Raw genomic sequence first — 19,651 nt, forward strand, 5'->3', positions numbered from 1 at the left:
TTCATCAGAAATGACGTCCAGAAGATGTCCGGTCTAATTAGCATATTACCCTTTTATTATTATAGATAATAAAAGCCTAATATGCTAAGTGTCTGGTTGTCCAGTTGGCTGTTCAACCAATCAAAGCGTAATATGCTAATGATATGCTAAGGCCGCTCAACCGCTCGCTATGATGTGCACTGACCACCAGAGGGCAGACAGTCAACCAGTCGACCAGTTGCTATGACGTGCACTGATCACCAGGGGGCAGACACTCTGACCAGTAGGTTAGCTTGCTGCTGGGGTCCAGCTGATCGGGACTGAGCAAGACTGGCCAGACACGCCCTGGAGCCCTCCCACGTTCCCTCTCCAGCTGGCCAACCTCCCACATCCCTCCCTGGCCCCGATTGTGCACTGATGGGGTCCGTTGGCCTGGCCTGCGCCCTCTCACAATCCGGGACCCTTTAGGGTATATCGGAGAGCTGGTTTCAGCCTGATCCCACAGGCCAGGCCGAGGGACCCCACTGGTGCATGAATTTGTGCACCGGACTTCTAGTATAATATGATGGTTGGTTTAACAATTACTGCTTTTTTTTATGTGAAGTAAACTTTTGACCCTAGTATGTAATGTTTGCATCTACATTAGACAGCATTTCTTGAGCCTAATTAACTGTTGTCCCAGAAAGAATAGAATCCCTAGGCCTGTCATGTTTATATTATAATTTGGTATAGATTAGGGTGATAAATGGTGGCCAGAGTATGAATAAGGAAAGAAATGTGAGCAAGAACTTAGATGAAGGCATTGATTTTGCATGCCATTAAATTAGAACATGCTATTTAGATGAGCCAATTCTTATTTGAGGACTAGAGGGATAACTTATTCCAGAATTAATGTATAAATCCAAAGAGGTTAGTGCTTAAAAAGATGTGTTCTGCCTGGCTGGTGTGGTTCAGTGGTTGAGTGTCGATCTATGAGCCAGGAGGTCACGGTTCTATTCATGGTCAGGGCACATGCCCAGGTTGCAGGCTTGATCCCCAATGTGGGGCGTGCAGGAGGCAGCCAACCAATGATTCTCTTATTATTGATGTTTCTACCTTTCTCTTCCTCTCCCTTTCTCTCTGAAGTCAATAAAAAAATATATTTTTTTTAAAAGATGTGATCATATTTAATAATTACAGGTTTGTCAGTCCAAAGGTGCTAGATATATTGGATTTTGTTTGGGGGAAATAAAGTTTGAGTAAATGAAACATTGCAGTTATATATATCTAAATGGTATAGGATCATTTATGTAATATGCCTAAAAAATTGAACTTGTTTTTAAAAGACAGACCTTTAATAATGGGTAAAGGAGAAAATAGGTTCACTATGGCAAGCTTAAAGTAAAGTCTGAATGTTAAAAACAATCTGAGAATAATTTCCTGGGACCAAAGTAAGTTATCTTTTTAAAAGGAGAAGGGATTATTTTGTTACACATCTTAAGAGATAGGCAAATTTATAATATGATCAGATTTTTATGCCTTTGGTGACTTGTGAAAATGATTTGTAAAACAAACACAGGGAAGAATAAAATTTGAGCCCTGGCTGGTGGTGTGCAGTGTTGAGAGCATTGGCCCACACACCAAAGGGTTACGGGTTCAATTCCTGGTCAAGGGCATGTACCTGGGTTGCAGGTTCAGTCCTTGCCCAGTCAGGGCATATGTGGGAGGCAACCAATTGATGTGTCTCTCTCACATTGCTGTTTCTCTCTTTCCCCCTCTCCCTCTCCTCCCACTCTCTCTCTTCCATTCTTTTCAAAAATCAATGGAAAAAATATTTTCAGGTGAGGATTAACAAAAAGAAAAAGGAATTGGCTCAGAACAGGAAACTAATTTAAAATTCTTAATTTGGGATTGTGTTGAATCTTTGATGAAAAGATATTGGTAATAATGGAAAGTCAGAAGTGGGTGAGGAGAACAAAAAAAGACTAAAGAGTTAGACTTCTAAATGGGGAGAAAGTTTTTTTCTACAGAAATCAGAGATAAGCACATGAATATTTAAATGGTAGGTCTATAAATATGGCTTCCATATTGTTCAACTTCTTGATCGTATGCCTTTCTTAAGAGCCTTTTAGTTGAACTTAACACAATTATCATACATTAATATTTATTTGACTCCCTCCATCAGAGTTCCATGGGGAGTCCTTTGACAAGACCAACACCACGTTCACCAGCCAACTGGTCCAGTCCTCTTACTTCTCCTACCAATACATCACAGAATACTTTATCTCCAAGGTAATAAAGGGATAATTTTCCATCATAGTTTGTTATTGCAAATTCCCATTATTGGAAAACAGACATTAATATAATTCCACTTGACTTGAAAGGTTTTAGACAAATAGAAACTTAGTAGATTCAAAAATATAACGTTTATTCCAAAAGTAATCATTTAAATGATAATGTATATGATACAGAATTTTTTTAATAAGTCAAAAGAAAACTTAGTGACATAGTTTTTGTAAATTACAGCTTGTTACATTGAATAGCATAGTTAGTTTCTCAATTATGCTGTACAAATCCAATAAATTGCAAATTGTCTTTTAGTCATACTAAGTAAAAACAGTGAGGACAAGTTATAATTATGGATATTTAGATCTAATATTAGCCAATCACTTCTAAAAGTGGAGAAAATAAAGCTTATAGCCAAAAACAAAAATAAAGAAGGGATAATATTATGTAATACTAATTAGGGAAAATGTAACTGAGATTGGTCCTTAATATAAAATATAACATATAATTTTCACACACTTGTGCAATTCAGGCTTGGGCTATATTTCAGATGACGTTCTGACTCATTAAAAAACTAATAGTTTTTCCTTTTTCCTGTCCATTTAAAAAGTAGTTTGCATAGTAGTCCATTTGTAGTTATGAGCTGGATTTTTTGTTATTAGCCATACATACCATAGTATGCTTCATCATATTCATTACAATTATAGGCTACTTCATCGGCCTAAGGAAGAAAAATATGTTGCACACTTTTCGTGTAGCCTATTTCTTCCTGTTATGTAACAATTTTAATAGCTACATTCCAGCTTCAATTGAATTTTAGAATGTGATTATAGAATTCATGTCAATAATATGTTCAATGTTAAAAATTCTCTGCCTTCTTACAAAATTGTGTAAATACATTTATCTCTGTTGTTAGTGAGTTAATCACAGGAGTTAGCAAACCTTTTGCAAAGGGCCATATGGTAAATATTTTAGGCTTTGTGGCCATGCAGTCTTTATCACTTCTACTCAACTCTGATGTTATAGGGTGAAAATAGCCATAGACAATACCCAAATAAATTACGATTGCTATGTTCTAATACCATTTTATTTATGTACCCTAAAATTTTAATTTTATATAATTTTCATGTGTAATCAATTAGTTTGATTTTTTTTCTCAACTATTTAAAAATGTAAAAAAAAACATTATTAGATTTCAGGGGCATAGCTTGCTGACCCCTGGTTAATCAGAACATCTTTAAAGGTGAAAAGACAAACCATTTGTGACATGGTTGGAGTCATTGTAAGCTGTCCTTAATGGGTGGGCAAGGGGACATGTACTTTAACCATCTATAGCTATTGGGTTTTGTTTTGCTTTGGGGAATACACATTCTCTAATCCCATCTTTATAAATCTCGTTCATGATTTCCTCAAATGTGTTAGTATTTTAAAACTGCACATAAATGAAAATTAGTTGATGTCTTTTTTATAGTGCGTTTGATTATGACACAGAAAATATGAACTCTGAAGACATTTATAGCTCTCTTAGAGGTGTCACTGAAGCAATTCAGAATTTCAGCTTCCGTAGTCAAGAAGATATGAATGAGCCATTGAAAAGGGATTCTAAAAAAGATGACGGAGATTCAGTGAGTATTTGAATATTCTTACATTACAGACTTTTTCATTAAGAGTTTTTTGGTTTGGGTTGTTGTTTTTTTGTTTATTTTTGTTTTTAAATATTTTTATTGATTTCAGAGAGGAAGGGAGAGGGAGAGACAGATAGAAACATCAATGATGTGAGAGAATCATTGATTGGCACCTCTGGCACGTCCCCTACTGGGGATCGAGCCCACAACCCTGGCATGTGCCCTTGACCGGAATAGAACCCAGGACCTTTCAGACGCTCTATCCACTGAGACAAACCAGCTAGGGCTGGGTTGTTGTTGTTTTTAACTTTGCTTTCTATCATTTTCAAACGTAATTTTCCAGAGGTCACACAAATACTGTGTATATACCGTTGTTCTGGGTTTTATATTTAGAAGGCAGAGTTATGTCCTCAAGTTCCTTGTAGATTTTCAGATAGAACTGAGTACTGTGGAGTTTTAAGTTAAAATGTAAAGTGAATCTATTTTAGATTAAGTGGTCAGGAAGTCTCCAATCAGAATGGTGACATTTGCATTGAGACCTAAATTAAGGAGAGGAGAATTCCTTAAAAGAAATAGCAAGTGCTGTAAAGACAACTAGATGAGAACACCCTATCCATGGTTGACGGCCAGGGTGAAAGCCAGTGTAGTTGGAGCATTATGAAAGAGATGAGGAGCCCTAGCCAGTTTGGCTCAGTGGCTAGAGTGTTGGCCTGCAGACTGAAGGGTCCCAGGTTCTGTTTCGGTCAAGGGTACATGCCTGGGTTGCAGGCTCAATCTCCAGTGGGGGTGTGTAGGAGGCAGCTGATGAGTGATTCTCTCTCATCACTGACGTTACTATCTCTCTCCTTTCCTCTCTGAAATCAATTAAAATGTATTTAGAAAGAAAAAAGGCGAGGAATGGCACCTGGACCAGATCACCTGGATCTTGCAAGACAAAACTTGGCGCTTAGGTTTTTTTTCCTTGTTAAATGTAGTGACAGTGATTTGCATTAGCAGTTGTTTGTGTGCTTCCAATAAGAGTATTATGATCTCTCTTTCTGATATTTGCAGTATTGTACAGTTTGTTGCTTCTGCCATTATACAAAGCAGTTACTTTTTATTCCTTAGGCTTTTCTCTGACAGCTAAACTTTCCTCAAAATAAGCCATCCCACTCTTTCCTAAGGAATCTATGGTTTCTCAGGGTTTTCAAAATTGGAGAACCTTGCAGTGCTTCAGCACATTTCTAAAGGGCTGCCCCCTCTGCCTTCCTGGTTTCTTTCCTGTTGTTGTTTTTCTCTCCGTGCCTTTCTGGCAGATGGGCCTGGTAAACTGGATGCTAAAAACCAGCTAACCACTCATATTTAAAGTTCTTTATCCCAGAGGCTGCGAGTGGTAGTAAGGACAGGTTAATAAGAATCACTGCTTGATTGAGACTCTTCCCCTTCCCCCAAAGACAGGGTACATTGCAGGGAGCTGGCATAGTGAGTTTGAATCCTGTTTCCTGGCAATTGTTAGCTAGTCTGATTATTACTTTATATATATATATATATTTTTTAATTGATTTCAGAGAAGAAGGGAGAGGGAGAGGGAGATAGAAACATCAGTGATGAGAGAGAATGAGAGGGAGATAGAACCTTCAGTGATGAGAGAGAATCATTGATTGGCTGCCTCCTCCCCCCCTCCCCACCCCCCCCCCCCCCCTTACTGGGGATCGAGCCTGCAACCCAGGCATATGCCCTGCCTGGGAACCAAACTGTCACATATTATCACTTCTAAGCCTCCGTGTCTTCATTAGGAAGGTAGGGGTATTTCTGTACATCTTAGAAGTTATTGTGAGTATAATAAGTCACATGACTTCATCCAGCCCAGACCTGAGCTCCAAATTCATACCTCAAGTACCTGTTTGAACTCCTAATCTTTTCTTCTAAAACTGCTCTTTCCTATCTTAGTTGATAGCAACACTACTTGCTCAGCCAACTGACAAGACAGTTGTTCTTGTCTCCTCTCTCTTTCTTGTCCTTCATACTCAGTCTGTCAGGGTATCTGTTCATTGTACTAGTATTAGTATCTTCAGAATATATCTGAAATCCAACCACTTCTCACCACTGCCTTTCTGGTTCCAGCCATCATCATCATTAATTCTCTCACCTGGATTATTAAAATAGGCACCTAACTGGCCTCCTTGATTTTGCCTTTGCCCCCCTAGTCTATTCTTACTCCTCTACTCACCTCGAAGGTCCCTGTCTCAGAGTAAAAGCCAAAGTCTCCACAATACACTTTTCTCCTTTGTTGCCTCTCTGGCTTCATCTCCTCCTACTTTCCTCCCTGTTGAGTTTTCTTCAACCACACTGGCCTTCTTGCTGTTTCTTTTTATTTTTTATAATTATTTTTGATTGATTTTTTTAGAGAGAGAGAAGAGAAAGGAGAAAGAAACATCCGTTTGTTGTTCCACCTATTTATGCACTCATTGGTTGATTCTTGTATGTGCCCTGACCAGGGATCCAACCTTCAGGTTGTAAATAAACAACAGGTTTTTTTACATCTTTACTATAAGCTTTGACATTTTGAATGTAAGTTTTAACTCATGTTGATTTCCAGTATGTAAATTTTTTTCAGCTGGCTATTGTTACCTTTTAAGCAGTAGGGAAAACTTTTCTTAGAATTTTGAGTTGTTAATGTGCTATGCCTTCCCTTTCCTGTTAATAGATGTGTGGTGGTCCTGGGATGCCTGACACGAGAGCAGGAGGTGATGCTACTGACTCGAGCCAAACAGCCCTTGACAATAAAGCCTCATTACTCCATTCCATTCCTGCTCACTCCTCTCCGCGCTCTCGAGATTATAATCCGTACAACTATTCAGACAGCATCAGTCCCTTTAACAAGTCTGCTCTCAAGGAAGCTATGTTTGATGATGATGCCGACCAGTTTCCTGATGGTATGTATGCTCTGTGTCATACTGTTACTGCCTGTGTTTTGGAGGCCTGATCATCAACGAAGCAAAAGATGCTCTTTTTTTGTATCCTAAGAAGTAGGGATCTTTGCAATGGTCAAGTTTTCTCCCATCTTCTAGGAGCTCATTTCTTTTCTTTTTTTTAAAATATATGTTATTGATATTTTACAGAGAGGAAGGGAGAGAGAGGGATAGAGAATTAGAAACATTGATGAGAGAGAAACATCGATCAACTGCCTCCTGCACGCCCCCTACTGGGGATATGCCCGCAACCAAGGTACATGACTTTGACCAGAATCAAACCTGGGACCCTTCAGTCTGCAGGCCGACGCTCTATCCACTGAGCCAAACCGGTTTGGGCTAGGAGCTCATTTCTAATGGTTTGGTAGATATCTTCCCAAGAATTGGAAACAGTGATCATCCTAAGATCATCCTTGAAATGAAGAAAACCTTAATGGCCTCCCAAAAATAACTGAAACCATGGTAGCTTATAAATTTATCTTTAGACACCATTTCAGTCATTAATTTTTATACCAGAATGACAAAACTCTGAAGGAATACCCATTCTTCTTTTTTTCTTTGTTGTTAATCCTTGCCCGAGGTTGTTTTTCCATTGATTTTTAGGGAGAGTGGAAGAGAGAGGGAAAGATAAAAAAAAACATCGATGGCGGTTAGTTGCCTCCTGCATAAGCCTCGACCAGGGCCCAGGCTGGGGGGGAGCCTGCAACTAAGGTACGTGCCCTTGACTGGAATTGAATCCGGGACCCTTTGGTCAATAGACCAATGCTCTATCCACTGAGCCAAACTGGCTAGTGCGGAATACCCATTCTTAACAATAGCCTATTAAGTGTGAAGCCATAAACATATGCTTTAATAAGATATATCCAAGAAACAAATATGGGAAAAGCTACCATTAAGATTTGGAGTCAGGTTGAGACAGCCCCGGTGAGGTTGAGACGGCCCCGGTGAGGTTGAGACGGCCCCAGTGAAGTTGAGACGGCCCCTGTGAGGCTGGGACGGCCCCTGTGAGACTGAGATGGCCCCTGGGAAGCCGAGAAAAATACCACATGATCTCACTCAGTTATGGATAATAAGGACCATTATAGACTGATGAACAAAAATGGATACAGAGGCAGAGCAGCATTGAGCAGACTGTCAAACTACAGTGGGAAGCCTGGGGAGGGTTGGGGGAGGGGGGGTTAGGAGATCAACCAAAGGACTTGTATGCATGCATATAAGAATAACCAATGGACACAAGACACTGGGGGGTGGGGGAGGCTGGGGGAAGGTCAAGGGGGAAAAAAAGGAGTCGTGTAATACTCTTTGTAATACTTTAAGAAATAAAACAAAATTTAAAAAAAAAAAAGTTTTGGAGTCAGCTTATAGGTCTATAGGTCTAAGCTCTAATGCTTACAATGGGCTTAAGTCTAAGCTCAACATTACTAAGCTGCAAAGCTTGAAAAATTGGTTGACCTCCCTGAGTCTCACTTGTCACTTTTAAAAGAGGATGGAGATGTTGTACCACCTGCCCTTCTGATCACAGTATGCAGTAAGGTTCAGGGAAAAATGTATAAAAACTGATTAAAAAGTACAAAACACTGCAGATATTTTATTTTTAACAATAAAGAATTACATTTTCTCTACCAAATAATATGATCCATTAATTTTTTTATTTTTTTATGAAGACTCAATGTGGGTATCTTCCTTACTCTGCTTAGGAATCTGTATCCCCAGTGCTGGTCATTTGTAATTTTTATAAATGGAAAAATATATTTTATGACATAGAAGAATCATATTTTTACTAACTTCTTATGTTAAGAGAATTAATATAGCACAAATATCACAAAGTCAAAATTATGATAATATAGCAAGATCACCCCCTTATTGTCTATTGTTCTCCTTTACCAAGTATTATATATTTTCCATTTGTTAAAGGAAGGCATCTTTGGAAGTTATATAACTGAAACCTAAACAGAGTAGAATGTTTTTGAGCTTGAGAATATAATTTCTTCACTGCATAATACTTCTTGATAGACTGCTGAAACATAGGTAGCCATTTTTGGTTATGTAATCATTCTTTAAAGATAGATGAGCCCTCAGTTAACCACATAGTTGTTGCTCCAAGCTTCATACACCAGTTGTTTTCATTGTCTATTTTTACTTTTAATTTTGAGATGGAGAAGCCTTGTTTGCCATTATTTTACTGTGAACATTGCTGATAGTATCCTTTTTTAAAAATTTTATTGACTTTTGTTGCTGTTTTGATTTTCCTTTCAGCCACCATACCCCACCCCCAATATGCAAAATATCTTCTCTTTTTTATTTTAAAACCTAAAACTTTTGGGAGAAGATAATTATTTTGTTCAAGTCAGAAATTCCATAAAGGAAATTGTTTTAAAATTCTGAAACTAAGTATGTCTCACTCAGATGTCTCTGTACATATTTACAGACAGATACATTAGTGATAAATTTGTCAAAATTAACAAGTCAGAAAAAAGACATCTAGTGTTCATGTCTGATTATGGCCTTTGTAAAGTTTACCAGGGACTATAATATTTCAGAATACTGCCTCTATTTAGGATGTTATTGTATCCAGGGGAGACTCATATCAGAGTTTGCCAAGTTGAAAGAATATTCTATATTTTTTGAGCCCTGCAACAAAAATATTATCAGAATTGTAATTGTGCCAGCATTTGTCATGAGGACATGAGGCAAATTAGCCTTAGTGAATTAATTGTATTCCAGGTCCAGGTCCTCACCATAACACTAGGAGGTGATTCTTTTTTTCTTTTTTTTTAAATATATTTTATTGATTTTTCACAGAGAGGAAGGGAGAAGGATAGAGAATTAGAAACATCGATGAGAGAGAGACATCAATCAGCTGCCTCCTGCACACTCCCCACTGGGTATGTGCCCGCAACCAAGGTACATGCCCTTGACCGGAATCGAACCTGGGACCCTTGAGTCCGCAGGCCGACTCTCTATCCACTGAGCCAAACCGGTCAGGGCTAGGAGGTGATTCTTACTTTCTCATTTTACTGATAAGAAAACTGAGCCTCCATAATGATTAAGAACATGTCCCTGTCACACAAAGTGCAAGAGGCAGAGGTTTGGTAAGACTCCAGAGCCTGTGTTTTGTTTTGTTTTCACATGACCACACTGCTCCTGTGTCAGGCACAGAGGAAATATAGTTGAGTATACTCTAACTCAGTGGTCGGCAAACTGCGGCTCGCGAGCCACATGCGGCTCTTTGACCCCTTGAGTGTGGCTCTTCCACAAAAGAGTCATACTTCTGCGCATGGGCCCGAAGTTTCGATCGCACTGTACGTGCGCGCCCGCATGTGGTATTTTATGGAAGAGCCACACTCAAGGGGCCAAAGAGCCGCATGTGGCTCACGATTCACAGTTTGCCGACCACTGCTCTAACTTAATCAATTCAGTACCTTAGGTTTACTAGTATCTTATTTATATGGTATAAATAACTCAGTTTTGTAACAAATAATTTACAAAATTATTGGCAGAATCTTTGGCAGAAATTATTTTCCTATGTCATCTCTAGACCATTCTATGTCTAGTCATTTCTAATTTATCTCCTAGAGTAATTACAAAGGCTGTGTTTATGGAGAAAAGAACTGGGTTCCTTTGAAAGCATTTTCTTTTGAATTCCATTTATTCAGCTGAAATGAAACATGCTTATCAGAATGATCCTCTAACATCGGTGGGAGTCTGATAAACTTTCCAGGAGTGGTTTTTGTGGGGTTTATAGAGATGTATTTATCCTGCTGTAGTAGTTCTTGTTAAACCAACAATATTGTTCTAATGTCGGTCTATACAAATGAAACTATTATAGATAATATCTTCCTCCAAGTTAAGATCTTATCTTTGAGCTCAAATTTCTTCTTTTTCATTGTTTTGCTTTGCATTTTGCATAAGTTCTCCTTGACCTTCCAAAAACCTAATTTGGTTCCCCCTAGTGATCAATCTTTCCAGATTACCTCAAGACTTTAAATTCAGTAATCACATTTTGTGCTGTGTGTGTAAGTTTTTGGGGACAGAGTTTCTTAGTGCTGTAGTTTTAGTTCCATGAAAGCTGTCATAACAAACTTTCTTTTAACGGTCAATGAATGTTGTCATTACCTGTTTCCTATCATCAGTTCGCTTTGCTCTAGTTGAGGTCATATGTTCTAAGAGCTGAACTTAATTTCTTTTCTTCGGGTTTCTGAATCCCCTTACATGGAATATATTTTTCATTTTCCTACTTGTAGTTGTGTGTTCCCTGAGGCCTATATTGTCAGGCCGTTGGTACCTCTAGGTCAGAAGCTAAGCAGCTGGCAGGATGAGACATGGTAGATTATTTAAAGGACCAATAGGGAACTATCTGGCAAAGTGCAAGCTTAAGGCATTTGGGGGAAGAGTGCTCTCTCCTCCTGAGCTTTTTTTATGTGGGCAACAGCCCTCTCCCAATGCCAGGTTCACAAGCCTTCTCTGGTCTGTTAGGATCAGCAGAATGGTAGCCCTTTCCCACAAAAGGCCAGCATGCTCATACCAAGTAGGCTAACAGAGAAGACTGCTCCATGCTGTCTTTCTTGGAGACTCAGGAGAGGGAATGGCCCAGGGGGTGCCTTCCAGGCTCAGGCACCATATTCTGTGCTTTATTTGTTTGCTTGTTTCAGAGAAGGAGTTGGTAAGGAAAGGGGTCTATGGCACAAGCTCAAGCCACTGTCTGCCCAAGTCCCTCAAGGCCTGAACTTATGTATTTTATCATCAAAACAATATAGAAAGAACTCTGTTATTTTGTAACGTTCTAATGTGAACTTTTGGACTTAACTGCCTTTCCCACAAAAATTATTCAAAACATTATCTAATGACTGTTGTAAGACATAAATAATAAGTGTCCTTTAACATTCATAAAATTTATGATTTCATAATTATACTTTAAAAAGGCAAAAACAGCCCTGGTTGGTGTGGTTCAGTGGTTAGAGCATCGGTCAGCACACCAAAGGGCTTCCAGGTCAAGGGCACTAGCCTGGGTTGCAGGTTCAATCCACAGCCCAAGTTGGGGCTCGTGTGGGAGGCAACCAATCAATGTTTCTTTCTCTCTCTCTCTCTCTCTCTCTCTCTCTCTCTCTCTCTCTCTCTCCCTCTCTCCCCTTCCCTCCCTCCCTTCTCTCTCTCTAAAAATTAATGGAAAAATTCTTGGGTGAGGATTAGGAACAACTAAAAGCAAAAACAAATGAAAACTTAACAATATTGGGCCCAACTCTAGACTCTGACATTTAAAAATATTAAGTATTTATACTGCCTCTTCTATCAAACTATATTTCAGAGTAATTAGCTCTAGTTGATGAAGTTACTCTCTACAGAAGAATTCAGCTCATTTTTAACTTCTAATAAAATAAATTGATTTAGCAATCATCAGTGGGTGAAACCAATAGTGAAAAGATTGACAGGGAACTTTACAGTGGTGGGATCAAGTTACTACCATTTAAATACAGTGATCATTGCCTCTTGAGATGCCACCATATAAATGCATGCTTAAGTATGTAATGGTAAAATAGTTGGTATTTGTGATAAATGTTTCAGGAAAAAGGGTGCACGAAGATGAAGTAAAAATGGTAAAAATAAGATTGTTAAATCTGGGTGATCGGTATATGGAGGTTCATTATACTGTAATCTCTCATGAATTTTTATTTTTAAAAGTTTTAAACTAATATTGGTGTTTTGGAAATGATAAATGGAAAATAAAATTACTTAGTTCCTCTTGTTTTACAGCCAGCATTGTTTCATGTTATGAAGTTGTTATCCCCATACTTGTGAGAATTTATAACCTATAAAGTTACAGAATTAATGCCATGTCCTTTGACAGATCTTTCCCTAGACCATTCTGACCTGGTTGCGGAGTTATTGAAGGAGCTGTCGAACCATAATGAACGTGTAGAAGAGAGAAAAATTGCCCTCTATGAACTTATGAAACTAACCCAGGAAGAATCTTTTAGTGTTTGGGATGAACACTTCAAAACAATATTACTTTTACTGCTTGAAACCCTTGGGGATAAAGAGGTAAATGGCATAATCCTATATAATAAAAGGCTAATATGCAAATCGACCTAATGGCAGAATGCCCGGTTGCTATGATGTGCACTGACCACCAGGGGGCAGACACTCAACACAGGGGCTGCCCACAGTGGTCAGTGTGCTCCCACTGAGCACTGCTCAGCCAGAAGCCGAGCTCACAGCTGGCAAGCGCAGCAGCAATGGTAGGAGCCTCTCCTGCCTCCGCAGCAGCACGAAGGATGTCTGACTGCGAGAGGACACAGGCCAGGGTGAGGCACCCTCCCCCTCCTCCCAGTGCATGGATTTCATGCACCAGGCCTTTAGTATGTAAATAATCGCCTGTTTTTTCTGCCTTGGGTTGCATGTCACTGCCAATTAACCAAGCACTACACAGATTTGGAAATTGGGAAAACGGGTCTCTTCTGCTGCTGCTTTCTGCATGGAGTTTTCACTGTAAAGTGCTTCTTCTTGTAAACCAAGTAGCCCAGCGATTTTGAATAATTGACAATGGCAAAAATGAGAGGTTGCTGACAGGTCTTTACAGGAGAGTACAGGTTACTTGTTTTGCCTACTTAAATTAGTTCAAAAGTAAAAGTTCCTTTTTAATCGTATTTAGTTGGTTCTCAATTTTTTTTTTTTTACTTCCCTCCCCTCTGCTCGCCCTTCAGTTCTCAATTTTTTTAAGATGTGTGATATGTTTTCAACTAGAGATGTGAAAACTTAATTATGCAATATTCCACATACTTTATGTAGTTGTCTATGATCCCCCGACCCTTACCTCAGTATTAAGATCCTTATATTTTAGACATGGGAAATGTAAAAGATTATCTACAACCCGAAATATTAAAAACATTAAAATGTTTCTTCTTAGCCTACAATCAGGGCTTTGGCATTAAAGGTTTTAAAAGAAATCCTAAGGCATCAACCAGCAAGATTTAAAAACTATGCAGAACTGACTGTCATGAAAACATTAGAAGCACATAAAGATCCTCATAAGGAGGTAAGTTACCTGACACTTAAATTATTATTATTTTATTCCTAGTATTTCTGATATTACAGCAGTCGCCCCTTTTCCTCAGGAGTTATGTATCAAGACCCCCAGTCGATGACTGAATCTAAAGGTGGTACCGAACCCTATATTTACTATGTTTTTTTTCCTACACATAAATGCCCATGATAAAGTTTAACTTATAAATTAGAGTAAGTGGTTAACAGCAATAACTAATAATAAAATAGAACATTTATTGCAATATAATGTAATGAAAGTTATGTGCATGTGGTCTTTCTCACAATATCCTACTAATAGCACTCTACTCACCTTTTCACTAAAAGGAAGCTCTTTACAGCTTCTCTTTGGCACATCTGAACTGCCAGCATCACAACTCTTGCGCTTTGGGCCATTATTAAGTCAAAGAAGGGCGACTTGGAACACAAGCACTGATACTGTGACAATGGATATGATAACTGAGCTGGCTACTAAGTGACTAACAGGTGGTGGTGTATATAACGTAGGCTATGCTGGACACAGGGATGATTCACGTCCTGTACAGGACAGAGTGGGATGACGCAAGATTTCATGATGCTACTCAGAAGAGCATGCTGTTTAAAATGTATGCTTTCTTACTGGAACTTTCCATTTAATATTTTTATACCGTGGTTGAGTGCAGATAACTGAGCCCCCAGAAAACTGGGGGACTACTATATTGCATAAAACATAAATGTTGCTTAAAAAGTACCCTTATCCATCATTTCCTTAATGAACACTTACCTTGATTTTCAAGGTAATATCTAATTGAGATACAAGCATATATTCCTTCCTATTAAGTAAATTATTGTGATATCATGGCTAGCTCTAGGAAATAATTTATCTTATTTCATTTTCTCCTTCATTTCACTTTTCGTTTTTTACTTAACCAACGTTATCTTCACATTCCACTTATCAATAAGAATTTAGTTGGGTTTTTTTAAGTAATGAAGATAAGAATCGTTACTATTTTAAAGTGGTAAATTGCCTGTATGAGCTGGATATCTGTTAAAAGTTTATTAAATAGCTCAGCTGGTGTGGCTCAGCAGTTGAGCATCAACCCATGAGCCAGGAGGTTACAGATTGATTCCCAGTTAGGGCACATGCCCAGATTGCGGGCTCGATTCCCAGTAGGGGGCGTGCAGGAGGCAGTCAATCAATGATTCTCTCTCATCATTGATGTTTCTGTCTCTCCCTCTCCCTTCCTCTCTGTGAAATCAATAAAAATATTTTTTTAAGTTTATTAAATAAAATAATGAGGACAGCTTGCCTGGAAGAGTCTAGTACTGCCACGACCACCAGTGACGTTGATAAGACAATCATGAGGATTTTTATAAAATCTCAGAAGTAATTAGAAAGGAAATTTCAAATAGGAACTGGAGTTCTAAGAGAAAGCACCAGAGCAATAGCATTAGGTGTCTGGTAAAACAGACATGAGCAAAAGTCAAAAAGGAAAGTTAAAATAGCAGTGAGACAAAATAGATCAATACTTAATGTAAAAGCTAAAACTTTAAAAATCTCATAAGAAAACAAGTGTAAATCTTCGTTACCTTGGATTAGGCAGTAGTTAGATAGAATGCCAGAAGTAGAAGTAACCTACAACAACTACTAGAAAGAAGATAAATGGACTTCATCAAAATTAAAAACTTTTGTGCTTCAAAAGACGTTATAAAGAAAGTGAAAAGGCAATCCACAGAATAGGAGAAAAATTTTATAAATGATATGTCTGATAAGGGACTAACAACCAGAACCTATAAAGAACTTTTATAAACCAACAACAAAGAGACAACCCAATTAAAAAATAGTAGAAAGATCTGGATTGACTTTTCTGCAAATAAGTTATACAAATGGCCAATAAGCACACAAAAAGATGCTCAGCATCATTAGTCTTAGGAAAATGCAAGTAAAACCCACAGTGAGATACCACTTAACACACACCAGGAAAAAAGGCACTAAGAAGTGCTGGTGAGGATACAAAGAAACTGAAAGCCGCTGTAACCCCCTTTTCAAAAGATCTGACTGTGAACCTTAGAGGAGAGTGAATCATAACTTTTAAATCTGCCTGGGTTTTTATTCAGATTTTTTTATTCAGCTGTTGTTTAACATCTTGCTGAATGTCTAAAAAACTAATAGTTTAGTTACCCACCTTCTGACCCAAATAATGCCTGTAATATCCCTATTTTTACAAAAGATAAAGTTGTCATTCTTAAGGTGCTATAGCTGAAATTAGCCCTGGGTCTTCTGACTTCCAGTGTATTTTTCCCTGTGCCTTTCTGAGCACCTCTCACAGATTGAGGTCATAAGGAAGACACTACCAAAGTAGCATGAAAAGCAATAATTTTTACATGTTTTCAAGACCATCACTAGACATTGCAGATTCTAGTAAGATTGACAACTGTTTCTTCTCCTTATTGAAAAAGCAGCATCATACCTTCCCCATGCCCAATACAGAAGGAAAGAAAATCATTATGAACAGGAGGAATAGCATGTTACTTGATAACGTATTGAATGTTTTATGTTGTAATTATGTGGTAAAAGGGGACATAGCACTCCTGGAGTTGAGGACACTAATAATGAGCAGCATCTCAGTGTGGCTGATGCAGACTCCACCTTGTAGTCTAGGTAAATAGAGCCTTCACTTCCCTGCACAACTAGACCACAATATGATTTTAAAATCGCTTTAGCCAACATTAAAAGAACACAAAAGAAGGAAAAATGGTTTAATAAAGACCGATGAATTCATTTCCTAACTTCAACAGTTACATTTTGCCAACCCTGTTTTAGCAATACTCTTACTTTTTATTTGTTTAATATTTTCAAAGCAAATTCCAGTTGTTATGTCCTATTACCTATATCATGAAGTTTGTACTTCCAGGACACAGTATAGAAAATATATTTTTATTACTTCCCTACTCAATTTCCTTTGTTTTAGGTGGTGAGATCAGCTGAGGAAGCTGCATCCGTGTTGGCCACTTCAATCAGTCCAGAGCAGTGCATCAAAGTGCTTTGTCCTATCATCCAAACTGCAGATTACCCCATTAATCTTGCTGCAATCAAAATGCAAACAAAAGTGATAGAGAGAGTGTCCAAGGAAACTCTTAATCTGCTTTTACCAGAAATTATGCCAGGCCTAATACAGGTAAGCAGCTAAGCTTGGAGGAATAAGCTACGATAGATTTGGGATTCTGTTATTGTAGGCACTTTTCCAGGCAACACTAATGGCATGACCACGCTTGCCTTTTTGCTCTGAACATCCAAGACTGTAGGCAGGTGTGGTGTGTGTGCACGTGTGTGTGTTAAAATATACATAATATAAAATTTACCATTTAGTCATTCTTAAGCGTGCAATTTCGTGGCATTAAATACCTTCACAAGATTACACAACCATCACCACTATTCATTTTCAGAACTTTTTAATCATCCCAAATGGAAACTCTGTACCCATTAATCAATGATTCCCCATTCTTTCTCCACTCAGTCCCAGGTAACCTCTATTCTACTTTCTATGTTCCTCATATAGTGTTTGTCCTTTTGTGGCTGGCTCATTTTATTTAGCATAATGTTTTTAGGGTTCATCTGTGTTGTAGCATGTATTCCAATTTCATTCTTTTTTTGACTGAATAATATTCCATTTATGTTTATACCACAATTTGTTGGAGGGTTTTGTGGTGGTGGAGGTGGTGGTGGTGGTGGTTAATCCTCACCTGAGGATATTTTTCCATTGATTTTTAAAGAGAGTGGAAGGGGAAGGGAGAGACAGAGAGAGAAACATCAATGTGAGAGAGACATATCAATTGGTTACCTCTGTGTGTGCCCTGACCAGGGATCAAGCCTGCAACTGAGGTACATGCCCTTGACCAGAATTGAACCCGGGACCCTTCAGTCCATGGGCCGAGGCTCTATCCACTAAGCCATGCTGGCTCGGGCTATACCACAGTTTGTTTACCCATTAATGTGTTGTTGGAAATGTGGGTGTTTCCCTTTTTTAATTAACTTAAATATATATTACAGCGAAATTTCTTGTACTTATATATATATATCTAGAAATAGAATTCCTAGGTATTACCAGATTCCTCTCCAAAGTGGTCGTATTAATTTACAGTCATAGATGTAATGCGGTTTTTTTTCTATGCACACAAACCCATTCATATAAACATTATGACAAATATGGAATTTATAACATGCTTTGCTTAACTTCATAGATTATGAGATTTCTGCCATCCAGTAAATAATATTCTATTATGTTATTTTAATTCAGTAGTGTGTACCACTATATTAAGACTCCCTCCTGAAGAGAATTAATCATTTATTTCTTGGTGCATTATCTATGTGACTTTATTCTAAGCCCTAAAATTTTAATTGTGAGATCCTTGAAGATCAGATCCAAATGTCTTTCTTCTTGGTCTATGCTTTGATACTAAGAATAGAATATATATAACATGTATATGTCATATATATAATGAATACTGAATAAATGTTTAGATGAATAGTTCGAGCAGTGGTAGGGATGGGACAGATATTAAGCTTAATTCAGCCTGGATTATAGGAGTACCCTGACTGCCAGGCCAAGGAGATTTTATTTGCTAGTGAGGAGCTGTTGAGTTCCATAAAACTGAATGCTTTAGGGAGGTTAATCTGGAGACTTTTTGCAGGGTGGATTGGCAAAGAGGCAGCCTCAGAGTCAGAATTGCAGCTTCCAGGCTAAATAAAGGACCTGATAAGGAAGGCTAGCAGTGGAGGTGCCACAGGGGAGATGGAAGGAGAGAGGGAATGTCTGCCTGAAAAGGTTGAAAAGTTCATCCGTCACTAAAGCTTGAGATCTCATCTTCGAGTTGCATCTTCTGTCTCTGTTGGATGGTGCTTTTCTCAGATCCCCCAGGAGTGCTAACACGGACTTTTCTCCCTAGGGTTATGACAATTCAGAGAGCAGTGTTCGGAAAGCTTGTGTCTTCTGCCTGGTGGCTGTTCATGCGGTAATTGGGGATGAACTAAAACCACATCTCAGTCAGCTTACTGGCAGTAAAGTAAGTAGAGTTGCTTTGTTCTAAGGATGCTGACCATGGTACCTTCTTCAAAATTTATTTGTGTATGTCTGTGTTAATACAAAATTTATTTTTGTATTCAGCTTTTAGTAAGTCATGCTTTGAGCATTCAACTTATTCCTCCTACCTTTTGCATTTTAGCTGTTTCTACTTTCATATTTGCCACTCAGGGGAAGTCAGCAGTTTGGTAGGGTGACTGGGAGATTGCTATGAAAGAAATGCCTACCAGATTCTGGTTATTTAAAATAGCCAGCTTCTTTGTCACTCCCACAACCAAATCCTTACCCTCAAAGACTGTTTAGTTAAAAATAGGCAGGGTTATACATTCATGGATTATTTTATATCTCCTAAAATACAGACCACTTGAACATATTTAAATTTCCCCCTATGAACTATGGTAAATATTTGTTCTTGTTCCATTCTTATTTTGATCCGGATAAGTGTACAACTTTGATTGGTATGTTGAAAAAATAAGTCTTGCTTTTCTCATTTCTTTGATACTACCAAAATTTTGAAATTTGTTGTAGAGGGTGAGGATAGATTATGATTGTTGAACTGTTGCTTATAAACAAGTTAATAGGAGACACTTCAGTTAAAGAGTTTCCCCAAATCTGAATGATTGCCATTACTATGATCATATTTATTTTTAAAATAGCAAAAGGGCAGAAAAATACACATAAAGGAAAATGAGCTCAGGTATAAACCTTTCATAAGTTATACATAGATTAAGGC

At 38.2% G+C, this 19,651-nt stretch overlaps 1 protein-coding gene across 19 annotated transcripts in view; it reads left to right on the plus strand.

Moving 5' to 3' along the window:
• Positions 1–19,651, plus strand: part of CLASP2 (cytoplasmic linker associated protein 2) — a 179,859-nt gene that overhangs the window by 156,649 nt on the left and 3,559 nt on the right. For 15 of the 19 annotated variants that reach the window (XM_023752930.1, XM_023752921.1, XM_023752917.1 and 12 more), the window contains 7 exons: positions 2,144–2,250; positions 3,716–3,869; positions 6,556–6,784; positions 12,666–12,859; positions 13,725–13,853; positions 16,810–17,016; positions 18,785–18,901. In XM_023752930.1, coding sequence (XP_023608698.1) covers positions 2,144–2,250; positions 3,716–3,869; positions 6,556–6,784; positions 12,666–12,859; positions 13,725–13,853; positions 16,810–17,016; positions 18,785–18,901 — 1,137 coding nt within the window. The remainder of the gene's footprint in view (positions 1–2,143; positions 2,251–3,715; positions 3,870–6,555; positions 6,785–12,665; positions 12,860–13,724; positions 13,854–16,809; positions 17,017–18,784; positions 18,902–19,651) is intronic. The other 4 variants (XM_023752926.1, XM_023752924.1, XM_023752928.1 and 1 more) reach the window with 4 other exon arrangements.

The sequence above is a fragment of the Myotis lucifugus genome, unplaced genomic scaffold (genome assembly GCF_000147115.1).
Source record: "Myotis lucifugus unplaced genomic scaffold, Myoluc2.0 scaffold_39, whole genome shotgun sequence".
Classification (NCBI taxonomy): domain Eukaryota; kingdom Metazoa; phylum Chordata; class Mammalia; order Chiroptera; family Vespertilionidae; genus Myotis; species Myotis lucifugus.